General features: G+C 41.1%; 1 protein-coding gene across 2 annotated transcripts in view; it reads right to left on the minus strand.

Annotated features, from left to right (window-relative positions):
- CTNNA1 (catenin alpha 1) overlaps positions 1 to 23,737 on the minus strand; it is a 221,686-nt gene that overhangs the window by 26,986 nt on the left and 170,963 nt on the right. For both annotated transcript variants that reach the window (XM_037147500.2, XM_037147501.2), the window contains exons 9-10: positions 23,264 to 23,416; positions 1,277 to 1,369 (exon numbers count right to left, since the gene is read on the minus strand). In XM_037147500.2, coding sequence (XP_037003395.1) covers positions 1,277 to 1,369; positions 23,264 to 23,416 — 246 coding nt within the window. The remainder of the gene's footprint in view (positions 1 to 1,276; positions 1,370 to 23,263; positions 23,417 to 23,737) is intronic.

The raw sequence follows: 23,737 nt of genomic DNA on the forward strand, positions 1-23,737 counted from the left end.
CTTGGTCATACATTAACTTTCCGCAGGTGATTCAATCCATTGTGCTTATTATCTGCACAGCTAGCAATCACTAGATTTCATGACTGAATTAAAGCTGAAGAAATGTCCACCGCATAATGTGAATTCTCAATTGGCCCATCACACTAATATTTAGACAAAGCAACTCTCATTGGGAAACTATTCACATGGTTCAGAATGAAAACAAATGTCCTAACTAACCTGTATACCAGCAAAGCTCTCCTATTAGTAACCAGGCTTTACTTATTTCTATCACCTACTTTGAATGTCAGGAATTATTTATATCAAAGAGCCAGAGTATTAGTCACAGTATATTTTAAAGGTGGTTGCAGATATAACACAGAAACTTCATTCCTGTGACCTCTATTCTATTACTCCAGTTCCCTTGCTTATTCCCCTTTATCTGTGGGCACTGCCATCTGGCAGGCCATTCAGAGAGAAGTAAATGTAAGTCCTCAAAGTATGCCCATGAGCACTCTCTACTTGGGAAATTGGAGAGGCAACCTCTTCCACTGAAACAGTATTTACACCGCCTACAAATCCCTGTGAGTGGCAAAGAGTAGCAAGCCACACGAACAGGATCAGTACCCGCATGGGACACATACAACACACTGGGCATGTAACAAAAAAAACACCATTCTTCTGTGTGCTTCAAAGTCTTTCTAGTGTCCCAGAGGCTTAACCTAGCCTCGTCACCAGTTTTCCAAAATGCCATTATAAATGGAGAAAAGTTCTCAAGCATTTACTTTGGTAGATGGCTGGATTACATTACTAATATCTGTATCATAAGGCTACTTTAAGACCTCAGAGTAAGGGTTCCAGCTATTAAATGTCCCCCTCCTCCCCCAACACAGAAACCCAAATACAAGGCATTAAGGTGGAGGGCAGGGAGGTAGCTGTTACACTTTGGGGCTTGTGGGGTAGCCACTGTGATTGCAGGACTGCCAGGTGTTGCAGATACCCTAGTTCAAGAAGGGTACAGACTGAAGGGTGTGGTCACTGCCCACCATTTGTGAGCAGCAGAGGACAAAGCGCATTTTTAATGAAGGGTAAGGGATCAGTAGCATGGGATGCCCTCAGGAAATGTCATTTGAAGTTAAAACAAATTTCTCCAACCTCTGTAGACTCTAAATCAGTGTTTTTGTCTCCATGACTTTTATCTAAAATCCTAAAAACAAAACTAACAAAATAAATCTCATCTCCATTCTAACCCAAATCTAATTTGGTGGTACCTCACACATTATTGGTCATACCTTACCTGAGGGCAGAGGGCTTCTAGCTGGCTTGCAGACATTCGAACAAGCTTTACGCCTTCTTCATTGTTTGAAATCGAACAGGCCAGGTTGGCAACCTAGAAGAAGGAACATCATAAAAAAGTCTTTGAAGATTTTTCTCTTAAACTGCAAAGGAAAACAAACATACACTTACCCTCACCCCTGACCTTTACAACCTACATGGATACTTTTTTTTTAAGACCTGTGCTACGGAAATTGTACTGATTCACAACACAGGTCACATTGTAAGTTGGTGGCAGAACCTTAAAAGATCCCACGGCCTGTAACTCACAGGCTTTCCATGGGTTCTGACCTGCCTGAACAGCAACTTCAGGAAGAAGTTCTCCCAGTGGGGCAGTGACACAAGAAAAGCTAAGGAACCAAATGCACCAGGAAAGAACTGTTCTTGAAGAAAGAAAATCAAGATTCTAAGTTACTGCTCTCATTTGACAAGTGAATGGATGCTTACTTTAAGCCAAAATGAGCTTTATTTTAATACAAGTTTATTTTTTCAAATTAAAAAACTAGCATTAAGACATCAAGATGGACATAAAGCCATCCCCATCAGAAAAAGAGTAAGAAACAGCAATGATGTCCCACTGTTAAGAGCACAACTGTCCTCTAGCTGGCTGCTCAGAAGCACTGACAGCTGGACTCCTTCCCCAACTATACGGCTTGAGTGGAACTTCCCACCCAACAGTCTCAGTGACATTGCTTATGCAGCCAGAAAACAGCATTTCCACGCTGTGCCATACTTCCTTTGCCAAAGCTCTGGTTAAGCTGATAATGTTGCTCTGTAGTGACTATTAGGGCTTCTTAATGGTAAGCTTGCCAATTCCATTAGTAATGACACAGACCAACTGAACATGCAGGGCTGAGACACATCTTTCCCCCAGTTGCAAACTCAGTTATGAATGACAGAAGCGTAGGCAGTTGAATACCAAAGGCAATTTCCAAGAATTTAAATGCCAGAGTAAACAAGGGCAATGGCAATAACCTTTGTTTTTCACTCCTCCACCCAACTTAAGCACATAAAAACAAGAAAAAATATATACTATTGTGGCTGTTGTTTGCTGTGTCACAGTTAGGCATTAACAGCTTTCTGCAAGACTGCTAAACTATCAGAATCCTGTACTGTCTGACCACAAGAAGAAACAAAAGAATGAACATGCAGTTTAAAAATAAAATGTAAGGAAACTGAAAATTAAGTCAGGTCTTTAATGTTTAGTGGCCTTCAAAATCACATAAAGAAGTGACATCTATTCTCCCTGAAGACTGCAATTCTACTTTCTAATGTCAACTGGGCCTGAGCCAAGGGGGACTTTTCTCTTCATGATGACAATCAATAGAGCTGATTATAGATCTTTGTTTAAAAATTGCTACAAAATATGGCCTAAGCTAAATTTTATAGAAAACTTAAAAAAAAACATTATCCCTCAATTGCACATTTTATGATGCTATAATGGAGAAAGCTCAAATTAGGTGTGTTCATGCCCTATGAAGGGGTTTTGCAAACCAAGTACGAAATGCGTGGCTGACCACTGAACTAGCAGCTGGGACTAACAGCGGTCCCGTGAGGGAGTGAACTGATGCCGGCACCCCCGCCCCACTCCCACCGGTAGGGAAGCCAGCCGAATGTCAGATGGGGAAAGGTCTGCCACTGTGTTTGTCTTCCACGACTCAGCCACTACTCATCCAGTTTCATTTTTATTTGTATTCTCCCAATTGTAGGACTCTGAAAAACCCAGAAAAATATTTAAATTAAGGAGCAAAAAACTGTATAAAGTACTGTCTACTAATAGTGTGGATGAGGCTGAAATGGCTGACATTGGTAAACCACCTTTCCTATTTCCTAATAATCCTAACAAAACAAAGGCTAGGGAAGACTTACGCTTTGCTTTAAAACGTTAGGTACACTGCCAGTTTCAGGAGGCCACTCTGTGGCCTGGGAGGAGGTAGCGGGCACCTGTCACTGACAGTCTTCTTCAGATGAACGCTCAATTCACCCTCCAGGGACAAGGCTACTACTCACTTCTAACAATGAAAAATGTGCAAATGCAGCCTCTCAACCATAGTTCTCTGAGGGGCTAATCTCGTATATTAGTGCCAGGCTACAGGGAAAGCTTAGGGTGAGGGGAAGGGTTTCCTAAATGCCTTCTTCTGGGCTCTAGGAATCTGGGATGGCAGTTAATAATACAGAGACTGGAGATTCTGAAGTCTGAATTAAAAACACCCAGAGCAGCTAAATTCCAGAGAACCTGGCTGAGCTGAGACTTTGTAGAGGACTAACCAGTATCTCTACAGTTGTTCTGGGAATAAGTTACTCTGTCTTTGCTATCACAGTTACTTGAGGTACTATTAACAATGTAAATGTCTTTGATGCCTGCTAATCCAAGGACTGGGCTAGAACCGACACAATGACCACTGGCTCTGACATCATGAAAGAGTGACCAGTGTCTCTACTGCACTGCTTCTGCCTAACTCATGTGAGTCTGGATTTCGGAAAGCTTGCATCTCCCTAATAAAAAAATAGCTCTAGGCTGCTTCAGGTTTCAGGAGGAGCTTGGTAACAAACAGCCTGTGCTGTGAAGGGGACTGTCAGAGCCAGGCTATGTCAGATCAACAAACGTTGACATCTGCACATTACAGAAAGGTAACATTTCAAAGATTTAGAAACGCTCTCCTTCACCCTACACTAGATTTTCTTTATTTAAATAAAAGTTATGAAACAAAGTTCTACAGAAAAGTACCCCATTATGACCATTTTCCTCTATTATACAGTATGTGTTGATGACTTGAAGTAAAGTGCAGAGTTGTTTAAACCACACACGGGCTGTTCCCACTGCCCTCAGTAAGTGCTCGTGGTTTTGTGTTTGGCTGAAGTGCGACGATGCCCCTTACTCTGGAACCTCTAAAGACCAGGCTAATTCTGCTCTTGGCCATAAATTAATGACTTACTCTCATGACAAACTCACTCCTGTCCTGTGGAGTGAAATGAGCAGAACAGCTGTGGAACAGGGGTCTTTTTAGTCTAAGTGGTACCGTTACAACCTGAGAAGCCGGCTGCAGGCTGGAGCTCAAAACCTACGTCACCTGCCATTCAGCCTTGGGTCGAGCTACTACGGCCTGAATTTTCTCCTTTAAAATGACTGAGTCTAACTCTCAAAAATTCTAAAAGAATAGTAACTCAACTTTTCTAAACTTGTCATGTATCTGAGACATCCCAACTGTACGTCACATAAATTTCAAAACCACTCAGGAAATTTCCAGCGATTACTCCCAAGCCCACAGGGAAAATGACAATGAAACAAAGGGTAAGCCTCCACCGTCCCAATTTCCAGGGAAGGGTGCTGTTACCTTCTTAGGAGGAACAAGACATGTTACCAAAAAGTGAAGTGTGCATGGGCGACAGAAAAGTGCCACACTGGATTGTGGTGATGGTTACATAGTTCTGTAAATTCAGTAAAAATCCCTGAACTGTACACTCACAATGGGTAAATTTTATGATACATAAAATTATCTAAATACTGCTATTAAAAAAAAATTCAGGGCTAAGCAGATGAGTAATCAGAGGACATTGTCAGAGGCTAGAAATGAGAAAGCAGAACTTCAGAGAGGTAAGCAAGCACTGAAAACAGTGTTTACGTGGAATAAGGGTGGGAGTGGAAGGGAATGGGGTACATACCATTCTGTGGTCAAAACTTGTGTTTTTAACAGACCAAAACCATGACCTTCACTTCAGATCACAGGCTCTGCAGAGAGCTGGGATGGCTAAAAGCCAAAAGCCTTAGTGATAAGAGTGAACAAAGAAGTTACCATGAAGAGGGAAATAGCAGAATACTTGCCAGTGTAAGCTCTAAGCATTCACTCAAAACAAGAAAAGAAAAGGTCTCCCTTCCCAAATTCTAACCAAAAGCTAGTCCTCCACAGGGGTTCAGATATAGAAATTATATTATATATTTGGCGCCAAAAGCGTTTAGGTTTAGGAGGTCAATCACGTATTAGTGGTATCCCTAAATAACTGGCAGAAGCAAATCTAAATGGAAATTTTCTCTGATGAAAGATAATCTAATTCCAGGCCTCAAAGAATTCCTATATGCAAAATACCAGGATGTGAATTCACAACAAAAAGTGCAGAAAGTACACAAGGAAATAAGCCATCTTGGGCAAAAGTAAGCTAAAAAATTGAGTGATTGGATCTGCAATGACTGCAGATAATCAAATGATCAAAAATGAAAAATTGAAAGATGTTTCTTACGTTAACAGAAATTTTTAAAGGGATACAAAGTAGAGACAAGGAAAGAATACACTCAGAAAAATTACTAGGCAGGACTTCCGCCAAGATGGAGTCATAGGTGGAGACGCCGTGCTTTCTCACACAACCAAGTTTAGAGACAACAAAATATTAGCAACAGAAAACATAGCCAGAACACAGAAAACTGAACTTTCCAGAAGTCTGATAACAACAAATTCTTCAGCCTGACTGGTAAGAGGGGCGAAACCAGCAGCTGGCGGAGCGGGGTTGCACAAGAAAACTGGGTCAGACAGACTCAGGCACGCGAATCCCAGGCGAGGGGTTGCAACGGGCGGACCCAGTGAGCGACCCAGTGAGCGACCGGCAAACCCAGCGAGGGCGCAGGGCGGAGGTTTGACTGTGGTAGCGCATTTGTGCGCACCTAGACCAGCGAGGGAGTGGGCGGTGAGACGGGACTGGGCAGGCCCCAGCGGTGAGAGGCAGCAGAGGGGACTGCCATTTCCCCACTCTGAACCCGCCCCCCATACAGCGTCACAGCCAAGCGACCTGGGTGGCCCCACCCTGGTGAACACCTAAGGCTCCACTCCTCATACATAACAGGCTCAAACAGACCAAAAATGGCTCAAGAAGATCTCAAAGCCCCAGAACCCATAACTCTAAGAGATGAAGAAATAGCCAAACTTTCAGATGCACAGTTCAAAACACTGGTGATCAGGATGCTCACAGAACTGGTTGATTTTAGTCACAAATTAGAGGAACATGTGAAGGCTAAACTAATTGAAATGAAGGGAATTGGCCCTGGCTGGTGTAGCTCAGTGGATTGAGCGCGGGCCTGCAAATCAAAGGATCGCGGTTCAATTCCCAGTCAGGGCACATGCCTGGGTTGCAGGCCGATTCCCTGTAGGCTAGTTCCCAGCAGGGGACGCACAAAAGGCAACCATACATTGATGTTTCTCCCCCTCTCCTGCCCTTCCCCTCTAAAAATAAATAAATAAATTCTTAAAAAAAAAAGAAAGAAATGAAGGGAATTGCACAGGAAACCAATAGTGATGAAAAGGAAATGGGACTCAATCAAGGAAGTGAACCAGAAGGAAGAACAAAATGGCCAAACAGGAAAATATGAAGAAACAAGAATTCAAAAAAATGAGGAAAGGCTTAACCTCCAGGACATCTTTAAACGCTCCAACATCCGAATTATAGGGGTACCAGAAGGGGGAAAGGAACAGCCACCACTGGAAAACTTATTTGAACAAATAATGAAGGAGAACTTCCCCATTCTGGCAAAGGAAATAGACTTGCAGGAAATCCAGGAAGCTCAGAGAGTCCCAAAGAAGTTGGACACAAGAAGGAACACACCAAGGCACATCATCATTACATTAGCCAAGATTACAATGAAGAAGAGAATCCTAGAAGCAGCAAGAGATAAGGGGACAGTCACCTACAAAGGAGTTCCCATCAGACTGTCAGCGGATTTCTCAAAAGAGACATTACAGGCAAGAAGGAGCTGGAAAGAAGTATTTCAAGTCATGAAATCCAAAGACCTACATCCAAGATTACTCTATCCAGCAAACCTTTCATTTAGAATGAAGGGCAGAGAAAGTGCTTCTTGGATAAGATCAAATTCAAGGAGTTCATCATCACCAAGCCCTTATTATATGAAATGTTAAAGGGACTTACCTAAGAAAAAGAAGTTAAAAAAGATGAACAGTGAAAGGACAGGAAACTCACAGTTATTAACAACCACACCTAAAACAAAAGCAAACTAAGAGGACAGCTAGATCAGGAGTGGAAACATAGAAATGAAGATCTCAAGGAGGGTTAGCAACAGGGGAGTGGGAGGAGGAGAAGGGGGGAGAAGGTACAGAAAATAAGTAGCATAGATGGTAGGCAGAAAATAGATGCGGGGGGCAAGAATAGTATGGGAAATATAGAATCTAAAGAACTTGAGACACATGGTCATAAACTAAAGGGGGGAATGGTGGGGGAGGGGTGTGCAGGGTGGAGGGGAATGAAGGGGGAAATAGAACAACTGTAATGGCATAATCAATAAAAAAATATCGCTAGCCTAATAAAAAAAAAAAGAAAAAGATTTAAAAAATTACTAGACAAATTTGAGAAGGATCAAAATAGAGCTTCGAGAGAAAAGTAGTAACTTCTGGCACTCTTGGAAACGTAAAATAGCCTTGACCAGAACAGTGCTGTAATGGAGAATTATTAACCTGTAAAGTCAAACTTAAGATTAAAAAAAAATTTTTTTTTTCACAATGTGAAAAATTAAGAGAAATGCAAGATAAATTCAGAAGACCTACTACTCAACCATGAGGAATTTCAGGAGGAAAGACAGACTGGGACAGAGGTAATACTGAAAGAAATAACAGCAATAAAAATTTTTCAGAGTGAATGAAATCCGAATTTTAGATTTAGGAAGACAAATTCTAAGCATGGTAAGTAAAAAGAAATCCACACCCTGATACACTGTAGTAAAGCTTTAGAACAACAAAGACAAGATTTTTAAACAGCCAGGAAGTAAATACAAATTATCTATGAAGAAAGTGCTGAGACTGACTGCTAACTTTTCAACTGACATCATGGAGACCGGAAATAGAGAAATAATCTTCAAATCACGGAGGGTGGAAGATGGAGGGGGGAATCATCTATTCTAGGACTATAAATACAATGAAACTATTTTTTCAAGAATTAGAGCACAAGAAAAACATAAAGACAAAACTAAAGCAAAAACAACCTGAGAGCATTTACTCCAGATATATCCCTCTCCCATGCCCACTAGAGAAGTTTCAAATGAATATGCTTCAGAAAGAAAGGAAGTAATCCCAGAAGGAAGATTTAACATGCAAGAAGAAGTGGGAAGCAATGAAAATATGGTATCAGATAAAATGTATGCAAAGTTGAAAAAATGAGTAAGGCAATACCAACAGTGTCTAACTCAGGGGGCTATAAATAAAGAGAACCAAAATACTGGACAATATTTAAGCTGGAGAATAAAGTTAAAGTATTCTAAGATTCCTACATTATTTCAGAAAGAAAAGATATTGAGTTGATTAATCTTAATCTGAGTTGAATATGCATGCTAAGATATCCAGAGTTACTACTAATAGATTTCCAAACAAGGGGTAGAAAAGATACAAAAGAAGGTGGGAAGTCTCAATCAATCCGAAAAGGGAAAGATAGAAACAGAGGATAAAAGAGATAGAGAACAAAATCAATGGTAAAAATGAATTCAGCATCATAACTATAACAAATGTGTATATACTAAACTCCAACAGAAAAAAACGAACCCTGATAAACTGAATAAGATAACTAAACATATGCTCTTTATAAGGTACATTTTAAACCAAAAAACAAAGACTGAACATTATTTTTCAGAAGAAAGGAGAAAGCTATGCTGGGGTGAGCAGGAAAAAGCAAGTGACGCACAGATTCGCAGCGCGCTGTCCTCCCAATATTGTTGTTGGGGAGCTGGAGCCTCCATGCTGGGCGAGCCCCTCACAAGGTCATAGCTGCAGGGACCGCAACTCATTAGGAACAAAATGTTATGACCTTGCCTTTTTCGAAGGAACTTACAAGAAAAAAGGAAAACCATGCGGAGTTTGTCGCTGTATGTTAAAATGCTGAGGGCCCCATCTCTTCACTGTCCCTTATAGAAAAGCCCCATGTAAGAATTCTTACATTTTATTTTTAGAATAGGCTTATTTTCCATGAAGAAAACAAACATCCGCCCTCCATTCTAAAGACAAGAACTACACAACTACTTGTGTTGCGTTCTTTTCTCCTCGCTACCAGGCAGTGCAGTGCCGTGCCAAATCCAAACTCAAGCATGACAATTATAGTTCATAACTGTCTACTACTCTTTTCCTAGATTCTGATTTACCTTATTTCTACCATATTTCTTAATAACATCTTAAAAATATCTACCTTATTTCATGTTTTTGTCCTAAATAAGTTATGTCAAATATAATTTTAGGAAGTGGCAAGATATAAATATAAGAATCTCTAGCAAGGATTAGCAATAGTGAATTTACTAAGACATCATCAACTATTTTAAACAATTTGGCTATTGTTTAATAAATAATAAGCTTTCATTTGTAGATCACCACCCAGATGATGCTGTAATCATTTCCATTTACATGGTTTCATACATACCACTTTAATAGTTCTGTATTTTTTGTCCTGGCTGGTGTGGCTCAGTGGATTAAGTGCTGGCCTGTGAACCAAAGGGTCACCAGTTCAATTCCTAGTCAGGGCACATGCCTGGATTGCAGGTCGAGTCCCCAAGTTGGGGGCACATGAGAGGCAACCACACACTGATGCTTCTTTCCTTCTCCTTCCTTTTCCCTCTCTCTAAAAATAAATAATATAAAAAATAAAAGTCCCCTATTATCTAACTACCTGAATAATCAGTAAAGCTAAACAGGTGCCTGTCTAAACATTAGTCCATCAGCTCTACTTGATACAGGGTGCAGCCAGGGGGGGCCCCAAAAAAAGATTTGGAATGGTGTCCAGAATTCAAAGTGTATAGGAATAATGGAGAGACATATAAATGTCCTCACCCCTTCCCCCCCCACAGGTGTGAATTGGGGGGAAGGGACACATGGAGCAGGAACATGCAGGGCTGTTTTGTACAGCCACAGCCTGGCAGCTAATCCATGGCATTATCTTTTAACATATCTATAGCCTTTGGCAGTCACTTGGATATGTTAAATGGCTGTGGCCAGGCTTGAGCTAGGGGGATGAAGTCATTTCCCCCAAGATGTAACTGGGGGGCAGGTCCCCCAAGTTACAGCGCCTGCGTTGGGGCTTGGAGAAGATTGGCTCGAGGACATGGGATGATTACTGCCCACACTAACGATGGCAGCCCAGTAAACTTGTATTAATACAGAAATTCTGGCATGTGTAACTGATCTTGGGAGGAGTCGGAAATAGGGGTACAGAGGAAGATGGGTGCGAGGATTTAAAAGCCAGACACGGCAGCCATTGGGAGAGAGCCACGCGGTTTCAGCAGTGAGGACCCCCTCTTGGTGAGGTGAAAGAGGGAGCCACGTGGTTTTGGCAGGGTGCGGACCCCCTCTTTCCCAGGTGAAAGGGAAAAACCACGCAGCTTTGCCAGAACGGAGATCCCTGCAGCCAGGTGAAGAAGAAAGCCACGTGCTTTTGGTGGAGTGCGAACCCCTGGTAGAAGAGGCCCACGCGGCTCTGGGGTGTCCCCTTTGGCCGCGTGGCCTGGAAAGCAAGAGAGACTTTGACTGGAACTGGGTACAAAGGACTCTTGCCAGTGAACCATGAGAGGGTACCACAGTACTTTGGATTAACCCGAGATCCTGCACAGTGACACAGCTGACGGTGCCAGCGGCCTGCAACACAGACGTGTGCTCTTTTCCTGATTTACGGTACCTGGAGTTGGGACAGTGGGAGAAGGGAGCGCTGTGTGGGTGTAGGTGTACAACCTAAAGGACTTTGATATTTTAGTGGAGGCATTAGGCCTGAATAGCATTAAATAAACATTCTGTTTCCTTTTCACAAATCTCTGGCACTGAGAGATGTCTTTCCAATTGGCGGCGGACAGAAGAGCCCAGTAGATATTAGTATTTTGGTTTTTGGGAGGGGCCTCTGTTGTATAGTAGTTTTGGGCATCCCTAGGTGGGCCAAATATTGTATTGCCCCTCCCTTGGACCTCTTGTTCGGTAACATACTGATGAGGAAATAGGAGGCCTACATTCTTTTGAAGCAGAGCCAACACCAGGCAGAGTGCTTCCTTAATCATTCCTACCAACGGTTCAACAGAAAAGAATACCGATTCTCCCCGAGAACAAGGTTCATCCACTGCCTTCACTTGACCATCCCCCAAATTAACTAGGTGGTTAAGTTCAGCCAAAAACCTTGTTAGTGGGTAAGATGAAACAGTAAGGGCAAGACTTTTGTCTCATACAGTCCCATTAATCTGAAATACCTCTGAAAATGTGAGAAGACCAACCTCAATATGTTTAGAAAAGTCTTCTGGTGCCCAGGTGCAGTGTAACATCCAAGAACGCCTGACTATTTTCACACAAACATCCTACAGTCCTAAAAAGTTGAGCCTTCATTTAATTTGTTATTTGCAAGAATTCCATCCTACAGTACTACACAGAGGCACTAAGAAAACACCCAAGGCGTCACAGGTAGATCATATAAGGTCAGTGTTTAATTCAAATTCTTCTTACAGAGCCTTCTTCAAGGCCACTTTACTACACATTATCAGCACACCACAGAATAAAAGTTAAAATGCAGATTACTCAATTTGCAGTTAAAACACATTCCAAGCCAATAAAGTCATACCCTCTGAAGTCCTAGATAATGGGAAATACTTGGGAGGAGAGAGGAGCCCCACAAGTAATGACAATCTAGCTCAACAGCATACCAGTTACATTTACATTTTGGTTCTTAACTCACAAGGCAATGAACAAGATATCTTACTGTAGCAAGTAATAAGAGGCCTATTTTAATACAATGTCTGAGGCTAAAGGGAGAAGGATACTAAATAATACATAGTTTTTATAAGCAAGATTTCATAAATGGCATTTTTCCTATTTCCCTCTCAACTCATGAAACTGAAAAAGGACTCAGAACAGAGAAAAATTAAAAGGGAAAACTGATTGTTCTTTAGTTATTAAGCTGATCACAGCCAAAGGATGCAGGCAAAGAATGAAGCAATTAAAAAGGACACATGAGTGTTACATTGTTGACAAAAAGTTAGTATTTCGGACAAAAATTTTTCACCTCAATACACTTTCACCTCTATACTTTAAACTGAAGAGCAACATAAATCATTACCGTGGTATGTGAGAGTCAAGTATAAAAGGCATCCTGCTTCCTGCAGCACAGCCACGCCCATTTATAAACAGAAGAAAGCAAAGCCTTCGGTGCCGACCAAAAAGGCAGAGAACAGGGAGAGAATGTCACCCAGCTCACCAAAGCTGACCTCAGCTCCTGCTCCCCTACTCACTGGCCTGGAACAACACGACCTCTACACACCCCTCACTTAAGACAAGGGGCTTCAACACCTTCAATATGTAGGGAGGTACTGGCAACTGTGGTGTGAGGTAGTCAGAGGTTATTAGCCAGATTCTGAGAAAATAAGTTAAAAGCAATTTCACAGCAAACACTGTTATTTGCTTTTTCAAGTGAAATCACAAAAGACATTTAATAAGGATCCAAGAGGCAGGCCAGCACCACACAGCCTTCTAAACACTACCCACAGAGAGGGTCTGGAGAAATCTGCTCTTCTTGTAAAACTTCAAGAGTCAGTATGCACTTTTCATTCTCGAGACTAATCCTGCATTTCCATAATGTGCTATACAAAGAAGACACCATAATAGGTTTCCATTTCTAAGTGGGTGTTATCCCTAAGACTACTTAAAAACTATTAATACATTTGAAGCAACTTTATATGACACTCCAAATTAAAGCATTACCATTTTATATTTTACCCAGTCTAAAGGGAAAGTATTTCTATTAAAGCAATAAATAAGACTTCCAAAAAACCAAGTTAGCAAGTGCCAACACATATGCTCCAATTTTATTTTGGTCATGTATTAAAATACTGTTTAACAGCTTTTGCTCAGCTCCCCTTTCTAATGCTGATAAAATGGATAACTTTTTTCACATATAATTTCAGCATCATTTGCGTCACATTATACAAAAAAACATGCATTATATACATATTTTGATTGTCTCTCTCGTATAAGGTAATCTTCACGTGGTATAGGTTTTGTTCCATTCACTGCTATAAACTTAGTGCCCAGAACAGTGACTGGGAGATAATTAGGAACTCCACAAAAACCTATTACAATTTTTCTCCCTCCACTTTGAAAAGCTTGCTATAGGTTTTTGAAAGCTTTGTTCTAGCAAAAAGAAAAACAAAATACACACACACACACACACACACACACACACACACACATACATATATGGCTCAAATCAATGTCAACTAATCTTTAAAAAGTTTCCAAAATTTTTCCATCTCTACATCTTAAAAGATCTTACAATTCATCTCATATACACATTGTACAGAATGATGCTTTTTTGAAGAAACTTTACAAATATTTCAGAAAAGGCAAAACTCACTTAACAATGATGTTCTGTCCTAAGGTAAAGCTCTGAATTTCTCAAAGTACATTTCTCAGGCCACTGAATCAGAATCTTTGGGGATAGTGGCCCAGGAATCTGAAAGTGCCTAGGTAACTCTAATATTTATTACCTTTGAGACCAATAGATTCACTCCTCTTATAGTTATTGAGGACCTCCCATGCTCCAGGCACTGTTCTAGGCCCAAATTCCCAAAGAATTTAACGTTCCGTTGGAGTATGGTATGGGAATAGAGAAGAAAACGAGGCAAACCCAGTAATTTCAGAAAGTGAAAAGTGTTACATGGGGTATAAATCAGGTGACAGGAAGAAAACAGGGTGGAGTGTGGGGTGGAGGGAATTTGGAGGGATCGGGAATGCCCCTCTGCGAGGCAACATCTGGGCAGAGACCTCTATGATGAGAAGTGAGCAGGTCATTCCAGAGGGCCCAGGGAGTGCAGAGGACACAAGGTGGTGGCATGGTTATGGTCAAAGAGAAAGAAGTAGTCTGGCATGGGGGAAAGAGGAGAGAACTAGGAGAGAGAGGACAACAGGCACTTGGAAAGGCAGGCAGGGTACCTTATGGACCAAGGTTAAGAACCTGGATTTTAGGATTTTATCCCAAGTGCAACTATAAGCCACAGAAAATGGTGGTGAGAAGGGTAATATTGAGAGATAAGGGTAAAATGGTGGTGGCAAGGCAAAGGAATGCCATGATCTGATTTGATCAGATTATACTTTTACAGAAGAAACTAGAGAGGGACAAGACTGAAATCAAAAGAATCGATTAAGAGGCTCTTGCCAAGTCCAGTGAGAGATGATGGCTTGAACTAGAACGGTGGACCACGGAAATAAAGAAAAGGATGATATGGAGACTTGTGAATGAAATATGGCATATGAAGGATAAATAGTGAAAAAGAAGAATCAAGGATAACTCCTACTTTTGGCTTGAACACGTAAGAGGGACATTGGCAAATAAAAAAGTACAAGGGTGTTTATCAGACTGTTATAGGTAATAGTAAAAGATGAAAACAACCTAAATGCCTCATGGTAGGGGACTGGTTAAATAAATGGACTAGTTAAGCCATCGATATACATGCTATAAATGAGCACTTTATAACACAATGAAATGGATGTGATATAATAAGCAGAGCAAAAACAAATTACATCGTAACACATTATGATAACTGTTTGCCTCAAAAAAAAAAAAAAAAAACCAAAAAACAGGACTTCTGCCAAGATGGAGGCATAGGTGGAGACACTGGACCTTCTCACACAACCAAGTTTAGAGACAACTAAATATTAGCAACAAAAAACACAGCCAGAACACAGAAAATTGAACTTTTCGGAAGTCTGTTAACAACAAATTCTTCAGCCTGACCGGTAAGGGACGAAACCTGCAGCTGGTGGAGTGGGGTTGCACAGGAAAACTCGGTCAGACGGACTCAGGCGTGTGGAATCCAGGCGCAGGGTTGGATCTAGTGAGAGACCCAGCGAGCGACCTCGGGGAAACAGTGAGGGAGCAGGGCTGCGGGTTGACTGTGGTTGTGCATTTGTGTGCGGATAGACAAGCGAGGGAGTGGACGATTGGACCGGGACCCAGCAGGTCCCCTCGGCCAGTGGCAGTGGCGGGCGCTGACATTTCCCCGCTCTGACCCCACCTCCACATACAGCGTCATAACCCAGCAACTCTGAGTGGCCCGGCCCAGGTGAACCACCTAAGGCGCTGCTCCTCACCCAGCTGTGAGAAACAGCAGAGGGTGCTGCCATTGCCCCACTTTGACCACGCCCCCACATACAGCGTCACAACCCAGCAACCTGGGAGTCCAGGGGTCTGCTCCTCACACGTAAAGGGCACAAACAGACCAAAAATGGCTCAAGTAGATCTCAAAGCCCCAGAGCCTATAAATCTAAGCGATGAAGAAATAGCAAAACTCTCAGACGCACAGTTTAAAACACTGGTCATCAGGATCCTCAAAGAACTGGTTGATTATAGCCACAAATTAGACAAATATATGAAGGTGAAACTAATTGAAATGAATGGAATTGCACAGGAAACCAATAGCAATGAAAAGGAAACTGGGACTCAAATCAACGGAGTGGACCAGAAGAAAGCAAATAATGGCCAAACAGAAAAGAGTCAAGAAGCAAGAATTCAAAGAAATGAGGAGAGTCTTAGGAACCTCCAGGACATCTTTAAATGCTCCAACATCCGAATTATAGGGGTACCAGAAGGGGGAAAGGAACAGCCACCAGTGGAAAACTTATTTGAACAAATAATAAAGGAGAACTTCCCCAGTCTGGCAAAGGAAACAGACTTCCAGGAAATCCAGGAAGCTCAGAGAGTCCCAAAGAAGTTGGACCCAAGAAGGAACACACCAAGGCACATCACCATTACATTAGCCAAGATTAAAATGAAGGAGAGAATCCTAGAAGCAGCAAGAGATAAGGGGACAGTCACCTACAAAGGAGTCCCCATCAGACTGTCAGCGGATTTCTCAAAAGAGACCTTACAGGCAAGAAGGGGCTGGAAAGAGGTATTCCAAGTCATGAAATCTAAAGACCTACAACCAAGATTGCTCTATCCAGCAAAACTTTCATTTAGAATGGAAGGACAGATAAAGTGCTTCTCAGATAAGATCCAATTCAAGGAGTTCATCATCACCAAGCCCTTATTATATGAAATGTTAAAGGGACTTATCTAAGAAAAAGAAGTTAAAAAAACATGAACAGTGAAAGGACAGCAAACTCACAGTTATTAACAACCACACCTAAAACAAAAGCAAACTAAAAGGACAGCTAGATCAGAAGTGGAAACATAGAAATGAAGATCTCAAGGAGGGTTAGCAACAGGGGAGTGGGAGGAGAAGGGGGGAGAAGGTACAGAAAATAAGTAGCATAGATGGTAGGCAGAAAATAGATGGGGGGGCAAGAATAGTATGGGAAATATAGAATCTAAAGAACTTGAGACACATGGTCATAAACTAAAGGGGGGGGTAATGGGGACGGGGAGGTAGGGTGGAGGGGAATGAAGGGGGGGAATAGGACAACTGTAATGGCATAATCAATAAAAAATAAATAAATTTAAAAAAATCTTATTAAAAAAACCCCAAACCAGTATGATACCAATTTTGTACATCATTTAAACACCCCCCCCCCAAAAAAACAAAACAGCCCTGACTGGTGTGGCTTGGTGGCTTGAGCACCAGCCTGTGAACCAAAAGGTCACCTGTTTGATTCCTAGTCAAGGAACATGCCTGGGTATGGGCCAGATGCCCAGTTGGGGATGCACAACAGGCAACCATACATGGATGTCTCTCCCCCTCTCTTTCTCCCTCCCTTCTCCTGTCTCTAAAAACAAGTAAAATTATTTAAGAAAAACACCCACATATAAATAAGTGTAAATCTACTCCAAAATTTTACTTTTTCTTTGTGATTTCTTTATTTCACAAATTTTCTAAAATGAACTTGTATTTTTAAAAAATTTTATTTATCGATTTTTAGAAAGAGAGGAAAGAGAGTGGAGGGAGAGAAACATCGATCTGTCATTCCACTTAATGTATGCACTCATTCATTGGTTGTTTCTTGTATGTGCCTTGTCCAGGGATCGAGCCCACAATTTTGGTGGGATGATGCTCTAACCAACTGAGCACCTAGCCAGGGCCAAACTTGTATTTCTTTTATTTATTTATTTATTTATTTATTTAAAGCCATATTTTTAAATGGCAGTGTCCCCAAATTGCACCAAACCTAAACCGACACTTTCATCTTTTCTCCTCGGCACCTTGCTACAGAGATGCTTTCAGTTGGGTAAATAAGCCTAGCAGTGTCGCCAAAGAACAACCCTGTGCAAACTGGCTGGTCCAAGTTTTATGTGCTTCTAGGTCCCTGCTGCAGCAATCACATAGCATCACCAAATGGTTCTAGGGAGAAGCCTGGCTTCAACTTCAGTGCTGAAGAGCAGGTTTTCTAACACCCAATAAATCAGACTATACCCTTTAGGAAGCAGCTATGAGAGGAGTTGATCTAATAACCCCAAGGAGCAGCTATTTGATACACAACAGCCTTGAAGTGTTCAAGGGGAAGACTGGTGAGGGTGGGAGGGAGAGGAGATTACTAGACAGCACATGAACAGAGTTTGCTGGTCTGGGAAGCAGACGAGCAGCTGGAATCTACAGAAAAGGCTATGTAACATAAAAATAGCATATAGAAATTATGTTTCCTACATAGTTACCCCGATTTTAATGAGGTGAACATGAAAGATACTGAAAAGGACATGAGGGTAACAGCGTGGACATGTTTTACCTAGGTAACTTAGAAAGCAAGACAAAAATAAAGGGATTCTTAACTGCCTGAAAGGCCAACTATACAAAGAACAGTTCAATCAAGAGAATGATTTCTAAGAGCAAGCTAAAAGGTTCTATCCTATGCCTTGTCTTAGACAATTTTCTAAACATCAGACTGAATAAAGAAAAAAAAGATACACTTAAAAAAAAAAAGGAGGGAGGGAGGGCGGGAGGGAGGACACACTTTGGAAGGGACCATCAATATTAACAGCAACAATCCTGATAAGACAAAACACTAAACTGAATCTAAGAAGTTTAAACTGGGCGACTGTCAAAACCACCTGAAAGCCAAACAACACCTGCACCCACAGAGACAAAAATGGATAGAGGGGACTCAGCAGAGCACCTCAGGAGGAAAAACCCTGAGCTGACTGACTGTGAGCTCAGTGGAATCAACAACTGAAGCCATGACCCAAAATGCTAAAACCATCCTGGGATCCACTGGTCAGAGCCTCCTTCCGGAATGATGGAGGCCTTGGCTGCTCCACGTCCGTGCGCCTGCCCCCAGAGCAGGTGTTTGATGAGCGCTGGCTGAGCGCTCGGTATTCAGAGAAGAGCAGGAGTGAAGAGGGCCTTTGGAAAGCCTGAGCAAATCACCAAGACCAGTGCCGTCCAACAGAAACAAAATGTGGGCCACGTAAGAATTTTTAAAATTTTCAGTAGCCACACATTTTAAAAAGGCGAAGATTTGCACAAAGAATGTACATTTTAGATACCTTTTCCATACCACATCTTCAATATCTACAGGGAGGGCATTTCCCACTAGAAGGAGTCCAAGAAAAGAGAAGTGACAATTTATACATCAGAGAGAGGCTCACTGATTCTGTGAGGTTAAGAATCACTCACTGCAGTGTAAAGAGAGGGGCCCAATCCACAGGAAAGGACAGAAAATCTGGCTTCCAAAGGGGAGAGCCCCCAGAGAAATGGAAAGCTCAAACAATGCAAGGAGTACCAAATAAACGAAGTGGGAAGTCACTCGGTAAATGACCACAGGTAGGATCTACAGAAAGCTGCAAGACGCAGCCCTGCGCTGCCCTACCACTCTCATGTAGTGTGTATGTACGGCTGCATAGCAAGGTACCTGAAAACTGGGCATTCCACGTACCTCTGAGATTGGGAGGTGTTACATTGTAAGGTATATTTGATCTCAGGCCCAGATTCCTGGGAGGAAACTTCTAAATTATTGGGAATTCAGTGGTCATAAGAGGGTCTTTGTTATTCTTCATTGGCCCAGGTAGTTACTAATGAGGTAACTCTGGGTGGGGCACCTAGATATATGTTACACTAATGGCTGATAGGGGATAGAGGCAGACCATGTGTCAACCAAGTGATTAAATGACTGGGATATTCAGGAGAGCCCAGGCTTCTGGGAAGCAAGGGAAGATGGAGACTGAGTTCAACTAAATCACAGCTACATAATGAAACCCCAATAAAAACTCTGGACACAGACTCAGTGGAGCTCTCTGGTTGTTGAATCATGAACGTGCCAGGAGGGTAAAGTGCTCTGATTCCATGGGTAGAGGGCAGAAAACTCCATCTTTGAGACAATTAAAGAGAAAACCACAGGCTCAAAATGGCATCACTTGGCCTAAAGGCCCATGATACCAAACCTAGATTTAATTGCAGTTTCAACTTCTCTCAGAAATAATCTTAAAACCAGTCTGTTTTCTCACCAATGAGGTAATCTGTCATGTGGGTCCTTCACCATACTGCCCCCCCAAAGAAGTAGCAATCTGCTTTGGGTTCTCTTTCACCCAAAAGTAATCCTTTCTTTTCTTTTGTTAAGAGCACCCTTACCCCCACTCTCTTCTATACAACACTTCCATTTTGTACAACCCCGAGAGTGCCCTCCTGGTTGCTAGGTGGGATGCTGCCTGACTCATGAATCACTTAATAAAGCCATTGGATTTTCATATTTACTTGGCTGAACTGTCTTTTTTTTTTTTTTTAACAAGACCTTTTCACACTTCACCCTATGTGTCTCTTCGTTTGGCTGCTCCTGGTTTTTATTCTTTACAATAAAATGTAATCATAAGTAGTCTAGCACTGTTCTGGGTTCTATGAGTTAATAGCAATTTATTGAATCTGAGATGGGTCATGGGAACCCTCAAAAGTTGTAACCAATTAGTTAGAAGTGTGGGTGGCCAGGGGAACCTCCAAACTTGCAGCTGTGGTAACTCTAGGTAGTTAGCTACAACTGTATTTCGAGATTTTATTTTTTAATCCTATTTTATTGATTATGCTATTACAGTTGTCCTGATTTTCCCCCCTCTGCACAGCACCCCTCACTCCCTCAGGCGATCCCCACACCACTGTTCATGTCCATGGGTTATGGGTGTAAGTCCTTTGGCTACTCCATTTCCTATACTGTACTTTACATCCCCATGGCTATTCTGTAACTGCCTATTTGTACTTCTTAATCCCCTCACCTCTTCACCAATTCCTTCATACCCCTTCCCATCTGGCAACCATCAAAACACTCTCCATATCATAATTCTGTCTCTGTTCTTCTTGTTTGGTTAGTTTCTTTTTAGATTCAATTGTTGATAGATATGTATTTTTGCCATTTTATTGTTCATAGTTTTGGTCTTCTATTTCTTAGATAAGTCCCATTATCATATCATATAATAATGGTTTGGTATGAACTAAAGGATGAAAACTCCTTTAGTTTTCTCTTGTCTGGAGAGCTCTTTATCTGCCCTTTGGTTCTAAACCATAGCTTTGCTGGGTAGAGCAATCTCAGCTTAGGTCCCTGCTTTGCATGGCTTTGAGTATTTCTTGTCAATCCCTTCTAGCCAGTGACATTTCTTTTGAGAAATCAGCTGACACTCTTATAGGAACTCCCCTGTAGTTTACTTCTTATCTCTTGCTGCTTTCACACTTTAAACACTCATTTCTTTTTCATGCACATATGGAATTATACATCCTAGTATCTCTATCACCTTAAATGTAATTAACTGCAGAATGGTGCTACAAAGCCTTTGGTTATGACTCAAGCAATGAAAAGCAATTTAGTACATACATCTGTGTGAGGGATGAGGCAGTGGAGAGGATAGAGAAGGGAGGAAGGGAAGAAAGGGGTCAGAACCAAGTTGAGAGAGGGATCACCAAACTATGAACTCTAAGGGGCCCTTGCTTACTGATGTTCAGAATGAAATAAAAAGTATAAATAACCATGGACAAAGCTCCTAGAGCAAGGTCTCCAAAGGCCCATCTTTAAATGCTTCTCACTGGGCAAAAGGCTGTCCATTAAACCAGCAAGTTCAAGTGGCATAGCCCTCCCTGTTGGAGAGATACAAGCCTGAGGTGTCTGCTCCATTGGCTGGAGAGGCTAAGGATGACAGGGGAGGCCCACAGGGCCCTCCAGCTGCAGTACAGACCAGGGCTTCCTGCTGAAGTTCAGCTGCCACACTGCACCCTTCCCAGGCCATTACTGGAACCTGTTACTCAGGCCTTGGGCTAGTAGTGTCCTTGCTTCCTGCCTCACACACGCACTTCCTAATATGCAGGCTACTTACTGAGGCTGGCTTCCTGAAGACAATCTTTGTCTTCAAGGAGGTTATACCTCATGCTGCCATGTAACTTTTGTGAACAAGATTATGCTTAATGGTGACAGAAAATGAAATTCTTCCCATTTTAATTCCAAATGCCAGAATCATTAACTTCAATAGCAGACTGACCTATGTATTATGTATGTAATTAATTCATAATGTTCAAAGAAAACTAGATGTAAAATTAGTAATGCATTTAATGTGATTACTGATGTTTTCCTTGGAATATTTTATAATATTAAATTGGCCTAATGTCACTATAAATTCAAACACATAAGACACAAATTTTTACATAAAAGCCCCATTTCCTATTTACACAAAAGCCCCATAATGACTAACCAAATGGTCTATGAAATCTTTTACAAACAGTAGATGTTTTACCTTAGGTTATAAAATCAAATAACTTGGGTATATGCTTACTATGTGTCCAATTTTTGAAATAAAATAATAATTAATAAATCAAACAATAGCATAATTTCAGTTATCAATAGGTAAGACCAGACTTACTTACCTGGAAATTAAATAGCAATTCACTCCTATTTCTTCTTACAAACCAACCACTTACACACAGATTTCTACTTTTCAAACACATCGAATTAGCAGCATGTTAGGGCTCAGTGTCTTTAATTTTAAAACAAAATGATTGGGCTGAGCCCGTGTCTCAGGTAAGTGCTAAGCACCTGACATACATCATCTATTTTAGACCTTAAAATAATTCCAAGATAGGTATTATCAGCATCTGCATTTTATATACAAAAAATGGGAATTCAGGGTGGGTAAGTATTGAGCTGGCCAAAAACTCTGTTACATTTTTTCCCACAGGATGGGTCTAGTAGTGCTTGGTTATCTTTAAATTCATCTGAAACAATTTTGTTAGACTGTATTGTGACAGCTGTCATATCAGCATGCATTTTTCTAAAAATTATCAAATTGGTAAATTTTTGTTTGGCCATTTTAATATTGAAGATGGAAGAACATACGCAACATTTCCAGTGTAATTATGCTCTATTATTTCAAGAAAGGTAAAAATGCGACTGAAACACAAAAAATGATTTGTGCAGTGTATGGAGGAGGTGCCATGACTGACTGAATGTGTCAAAAGTGGTTAGCCAAGTTTCGTGGTGCTATTGACATTTCAGGCAAATAATTCTTTGCTGTGGGACTGTCTTATGCACCAGAAGACATTTAGCAGCACTCTTGGCCACTACCAACTAGAAACCAATAGCAGGATATAGCCAACATACTCGATATATCCAAATCAATAAATTTATTGGTGAAAATGAAAAACTTGTCTTTTATTTTACAGAAAAAACATAAGGGACTTTTTGGCCAACCCAATAATTTGCCAGGATGCAAACCAAGGCAGTGGGATTCTTGAACTCCATCTTCTAGCTGCTACTCCCTTTTATAGTGTCTTGTGAGTTTCATCAATGTCATTACCTATCTTTATTAGCATTAACATTAAATAGAGATGTTACGTTTACAGTGTAGGGACTATCTATATTTAATCATGTGCACAATTAATGTAAACTGACAAAAATGGTAGTTTTAGATGATGTCAAGTAATAATAAAAGACTTTCATCTTAAACATATTGTATATTAGGCGATCCCCTAAAATTTTTAGCTGATTAAATCATGTGACTAAAACTCACCATACTCCATTAAATTACTTACAGTTAAAGAAACTGCTAATACACTTACCTCAATCAATTTGTTGGCATGTTCACGGAAAACTTGGGCATACTCTTTAACTTCTTTCTCATTTCCATTCTTTGCAGCTTCAATCAATACTAAAAGTGGAACGTTGGTTTCCAGGAATGAATCTGACACGTGGTCCATGACGGCTTTGCGAAGCTAATAATTAAATTGTAAAAGTTTGATTTGATTTCTAACAAGAACCTGGATTGCTTTTTTTCTCATGTACTTTTAAATTTAATGGAAGCTTATGATAGCTTGGCTGCACTTAATATGAGGACAACCCCTCCCTACGTAACCCATGCAGTTACACAGTCTGTGACGCAGGAAATGTGTGATTGTGCAGGTAGTGGTTTAGGAAACCACACAGAAACTCAGTTTTCAACATTATACCCTTTTTTCTTGGGATTTACAAAATTTTCTTGGGAATCAGGAAGCTTATATCTTAAAGGAATAATAAACTAAACAGAAGCAGCTCTG

Source organism: Artibeus jamaicensis, unplaced genomic scaffold (assembly GCF_021234435.1).
Source record: "Artibeus jamaicensis isolate MK-2021 breed Jamaican fruit bat unplaced genomic scaffold, CSHL_Jam_final contig_456, whole genome shotgun sequence".
In the NCBI taxonomy this organism is placed as follows: Eukaryota; Metazoa; Chordata; class Mammalia; order Chiroptera; family Phyllostomidae; genus Artibeus; species Artibeus jamaicensis.